The 5,906-nt window shown below is 38.3% G+C and overlaps 1 protein-coding gene across 1 annotated transcript in view; it reads left to right on the top strand.

The window, feature by feature from the left end:
- The first annotated feature begins 792 nt into the window (after positions 1–792).
- LOC101590583 (vomeronasal type-2 receptor 116-like) overlaps positions 793–5,906 on the top strand; it is a 13,913-nt gene continuing 8,799 nt past the window's right edge. Inside the window, 1 exon segment of the mRNA XM_012512919.1 lies at positions 793–998. Within this exon segment, the coding sequence (XP_012368373.1) occupies positions 793–998 (206 nt within the window).

The raw sequence follows: 5,906 nt of genomic DNA, 5'->3' as shown, positions 1-5,906 counted from the left end.
GGTACTCGAGCATGTAAGAGGAGAAATGCATTCTAGACGCATATTAAATCATAGAATGAAGATATTTAAAAGAATGAAGCAGCGGGGAAGTAGGCGATATTATACAACTCAAAATGCATTGTGTTTCTGCACTGATGTTCAGTCACTAATTTGGGTTTCCTGGCTGTGAGGCAACTACTAGCACCCCAATAATACAGAGCAGGTGTGGCTGTGAGTTTCACTTCCTATGACTGGTACAAAGATAACACAGCTATGCAGGGAATGTCCTGTGGGCCTTTCAGGTGACAATTCCTGTACTTTCACTTTGGAAGGCACAGTGTCCACTATCTTTTAGTGACCTTGAGGCTTTCCACACTATTTCCAGAGACTCTTAACAGTAAATCCTCTCGTGCAATCCATTAGCAGCACATCTAGTGGAATCTGTGCCAGTGGCTTACTGACAAAGACTTAAGAGCAAATCTTCCGTGGAGGAGGAGGAGGTCACTGGGGTGCTGCCATCAGTGGAACTGGATTAAGTCATGATGGTTCAAGGTACAGAAAGTTACATGCGAGCACAATTTGTCTTGTGTTTTTCTCCTGGTCACCAGACCTCAGATGTAGAGCTCAGGGTGAGAATGGTGGCACATTCTCCAGGGACATGGAGCGGGCAATGTTGGCAGCAGCTGAGGCATCAGAGTATCGACCTGAATCTGAAACCATGCCAAGCTGAAACACACACAGCATATTTATTTACGTGGCTCAGATTGCAATTTTCCTCTTCACTCTGCCCTAAGCTTTGCCTGCATATCGAGAATGTTGGCTTTGATTGTTATCTTCCTTCTCCTGCAGCTTCCTTCCTTAGTGTGTACTTTTGATAATGAAGCCTGCCTTCGCCAAAGGAGCACCAGTGTGCACAAGGATGTAGACGTGGTGATTGGGTGTTTCTTGTCTCTTTATTTCCACATTTACTATACTGGCATGATTGATATACAACCTACTAGAGAATTCTATTTCATTCAGTAAGTGTCATCTTCAGTTATGTGTTTTATTTCTGGACATCATGATAGATAATGGCTACCACTCATGGATCAATGGATCAATATTTTCTATAGTCCCACCTGTTCTGCCCACCGAAATGGGCACAACAGCCCTGCCTATATTTACCTTGTCTGTGTATGCTTTTGCATGGAGGATGAACTATTCTTTTTAGTTGTTTCTGTTGCTAGCTTCTTCTTTTCACTCTTGGAACCTGAGATGGGCCCTCCTAGCCCTGTAGTCTGTGGTGCATGCCTTCCTCAGACCTAGACACCATTGCATGGAATTAGATGATGTTCTTCTTCTCAATTGAGCTTGTTGGATTAAGCTAAGCGCTGAGTGGCTATTGCCAAATATCGCACAATATTGTAAAGGACTTTCCATTTCTCTTGCTGTAAATTCTTCACATTCTTACAGATTGCCTTCTGATATGTTTACCCCTTCTTCTTGCAGTAACATTGTTCTGTAAATATTCAGTTACTGTCTCAGATAATCTTTATGATGCTCTAGGACTCCTACCACTGCAAGCGGAGTGCAAAATGATAGAGGCACCTGTTTTGAAATCATCTGTGAGACTTTCCCTGCCACTGTTTTTTCCCCATAATTTTATTGATAAACAAATAGCAATGAGACAGTTTAAAATCAAATTGGTAGGACAGTTTCAATAATTAACACACTGCATGCATTCTTTTTATTTATTTATTTATTTGTGTGCGTGTGTGTGTGTGTGTGTGGCCAGCTCAGCCCACCAGGGGGTGGGGCTTGCTGGCATGTGGTGCTGGGGGATTGAACCGCGGTCCCTGTGCTTTGCTAAGCTTGTTCTAAGTAGGTGCTTTAGACCACTGAGCCATCTCACCAGCCCCCGCATGCATTCTTCTTAGTGGTTAATAGCTGTACAAGATGCAGACATGATATCCTATCTACAAACATCATTAGAACAAATCACTCTATTCATTAAGAGAATGTAACTATATATGTAACTACTTTGAATACACAGATACAAAATGGACATTCGTCTGTATACCCTTTTTTGTTAAGTTCCATTATTTGAATATTATAGGTGTGTAAACTCAGCAAAATATTCTAAAAGAGTCCAGTAGCCCAAAATAGCATTGGGTCTTCCACTTCACTGGCAATGTCAGAAATTGTTGACCTGAGTCCCCTACTGCTCAACATAACAGCATGGCTTTACTTCTTATATTTCATTTTTATACTTTTCTGCTGGATAGTTAAGACCAAGGTAAAGCAGAACCTATGCAACAAGAGTTGTAGCTTTTGGGTCTGATAAGGTCAGGGGAATTCTCTCAGTTGGATGTATTTTTTCTCTTCTCATATCCTATCTTATCAGGGCTTATGCCAAACTTTAGTTAAATAATGAATTTTACAAATATTCAGAAATTCTAGCAAACTCCTTGTGGCTTTGTAAGAAAGGGACTTGTCAGCGGTCCAGTGATTTCTTGAGTCTCAGAGAAGATGCCCACTCGTATGGTCCCTGTTGCAGCTGCACACAGGAAGGATAAAATCTGTGTATGCAAAGATCTGCTTTGTTCGTAACACAGTGCCACAGCCTTGTAAATATTACACAATAGGATGCTTGGTTGGCATCCTGATAAGAACAGAAACAGCTCCCAATGGTTTTGCTCTCCTGTCTAGAGGATTCAAATGTTTGTTCCTTCATGGACTCAATCACTTATTAAGGGCTACAGACTCTGGACTTCTGGTCTCGCAGAAAGGAGGGACATGGTCTTTTTGTCTCAACTGGTGTTTAACAGGGCTCACAGGTGGGAGCGCTTTGGGATCTCATCCATAGAGAGGCGACTGTGCCCAGACCCTTCCTAATCTGAACCCTGAAAAACCATGTGAGGGGGATACACAGCTCTAGAATTGGAATTTCAGGTGTGGAAGGTCTTCTGACCTGTTGATGTAACTTTTACTGTGTGTTGTCTTTCTTCTGTGTCATCATGTGCGTGTGTTAGTTAATAAAGTGTAGTAAATATTGCTTTACGCTTGGTGATAGAGGCTTCTGTTTTGAAATCAGGCCCCTATTTTAACCAGCTGTGATTGTGATCTCCTTAAGGCTACAAATTATTTGGGACCAGGAACAGCACAGTAAGGAACCTGGGCCTCTTCCTTCTATAAATGGGGTCTCTACCTATCTCACACTCCTTACAATATCCAGATCTTTGCTTGTGTTTTTTATTTCTAGACACATTCCTCATGCCCACATAGCTTTTGAGAAAGGTAAATGATGTGATGATTGTGCTATAAAAAATCTCCTGGGATCGAGTTTCCTTTGCTTTAGTTTCTTGAGCAGGTGGCATGAGAGTCACTTGTCATTAAACCTTGAATGTGTGTTTTCCTTCTATCATTTTCTAAAATATGTGCTCTTACATATGTGCTTAATATACAAATTTGACTCTGATTCTTACTAGTAAGTTTTTATTTTGGTGACAATTTAGAAGTGTTTTTGAGTGCTTGACTCAGAAGATTCTGCTCTAAATCTAAACCCTGTAAGAGGATTAATTACCTGAGAGGATCCTAACTAAAAACAGCCCAGGGTGATAAGAAAGAATCTGAGTATAGTGGGTGATGAGAAACTGACCAGCTATCAGGCATTATCACATTTCAAAAATAGTTCAAAGATGTAAGATTTGTTTCTATTTCTAGGAGGAGAGAATGAGATACCTACTCTTGGCTTCTCCTCTGCTGTCCCACATATGCTTAGAGAATCAGGCTCCTGTTGCAGGGGACCCTGCTCTAGACCCACGCACTGCAAGCTCTGTCTATGGCTGGAAAGAACACACCTGCACTTCTGGGTTTCTGTGCCCAGGCTGATGCAGCCACCAGGAAGGAGTTTAGGAACCCAGGAGAGAATTTAGAGTCCTGATAAAATGAGAAAGAGAAAGGAAATAACGTTTAGAAAATAAAAAAATTTATAAATAAGAATTTTATACATTTTGCATCAACATTATATTAAAAATCTAATTCTAATATTTTAAAGGATCATATTGCTCAGATATAAAATTTCAGTGGTCATATTTGTACTGTAATCTTGTTAATACTGGGGCCTTTCTGCACAGAAATATGAACACAAATTAGTGTTGATCTTTTTCTGTTTTTTAAATGTGTTTTCCTTAAATATTAATATATGTACATTTTTAATTAATTTTATTGAGAAGCACAAAGCAAAGAGACAGTTTCAAAACCAATTAATAGGACAGTTTCAAGAATTCATACGTTGTATTTTGTTATCTTCTTAGTGGTTATTTATAGTACAATATACAGATATGATATCATGTCCAAATATTATTAGTACAAATCTTCTCACTGAATTAAGAGAAAGTAGCTGTGCATCTATCCTATTTTGTATATACAGATACAAAATGGTCCTTCCTTTGTATCCCCTTTTTCTGTTTAGCTTTGTTAGAGATGGGTATTCCCTTGCCATTTAACCATTGTAGGTGCATGAGTTCAGCAAAATAATCCACAATAGTCCAGTAGTCCATAATGGTAGTGGGTTATCCCTTGGTCAGGAAATGTCAGAAGTTTTTGAATCAAGCCTTTTACAGCTTATTAATATGGCTTTATTTTTCTTTTACCTCATTTTTATACTTTTCTGCTGGATTATTAATACCAAGATAAAGAAAGGCCTATGTAGCAAGAAATGGAACTTTTGTATCTGACAAGGTCGGTCAAGTCCCCTCAAGATCCATCCTGAAACCCTGTACTGAAGTTTCTAGGTCCTTTGTCAGTGTCAGCCATGTGGATGAGTCACGGCCATTGCTTGACCAATTTGCTCTCTGTGAGAGCCTGAGAAAATGTTTTCTCTCCATAAGACTCTGATAATTATTATTACAAAATTCTTATCTTTTCAACCTTTTATAATTCATTTATTACCAAGTTTAGGGCATTCCAAAATTTCTAATTAATTCTTCCTGTCATTTAAGGAGGGAAATAAATGTCTGATACTTTGGGGCATGCTCTCTGATTAAAGGATAAGAATGTTGCAGAGTAGGGATGGAGATAGAGCTCACCTGCAGAAGCACCTGCCTGGTGAGTGTGAGGGGTTGAGATCAAGTCCCAAGACAAAAAACAAACAGGAAAGGAATGTTAAAGTGTAAAATGGTTGCGTTCAAAATTATCTAATTTGGGGCTGGGGATATAGCTCAATAGCACAGAACCTGCTTGGAAATTATGAGTTGTTCTAGTCCAGGTTTAAAAAAATTATAACATACATGTAATATATATTAAAATATTATGCACATATTATGAAATCACAACCTGAAACAAAATAATTAATCCTTTCAACCACCCACTCAGGGAAGTATTATGTCCTTAACCTTCACATTGCACGAGTGGCCTAAGTAGACGTTAAGCAAGTGTCATACTGTGGATATGTAGGCAAATCTTTCATTAACATTTGAATTGGTAATATTACATGCATTATTTTAGGAATATTTTATTTGATTAATTACCATGCAACAATTTTTGTCTTAGAAAAGGCTTTATAATTTGGAAACATATTTGGAATATTAGGGGAAAGAAACAATTGATAGCAATACATCTGAAAAATGATTTACTAGACTTTTGTTCATTGTAAATATTTTTTATATAAATCATGCTTAACCAGAAATAGATATGGTTAAAGGAAAAGAATTTTACTTATTTTTATTTTCTTTCTTTTGGTGGAACCGAGAATTGAACTCAGGCCTTTGAGCTTGCTAGGCAAGCACTTATTCTACTGAGCTATCTCCCCAGCCCAGGAAAAGAATTTTAGAGTATAAAAAAATCACAACATTTGCTTGTTTCCTTTTCCCATTTGCAGTTCATCTCATAATATTAACATCTGTATAATACTCTACAATATTTGCAATGCTCATTGATTTATATTA

Source organism: Octodon degus, unplaced genomic scaffold (genome assembly GCF_000260255.1).
Source record: "Octodon degus isolate 3935 unplaced genomic scaffold, OctDeg1.0 scaffold00290, whole genome shotgun sequence".
NCBI classification, from domain to species: Eukaryota; Metazoa; Chordata; class Mammalia; order Rodentia; family Octodontidae; genus Octodon; species Octodon degus.
The sequence above is the reverse complement of the archived record's forward strand: the minus strand, read 5'-3'. Positions and strand labels throughout refer to the sequence as shown.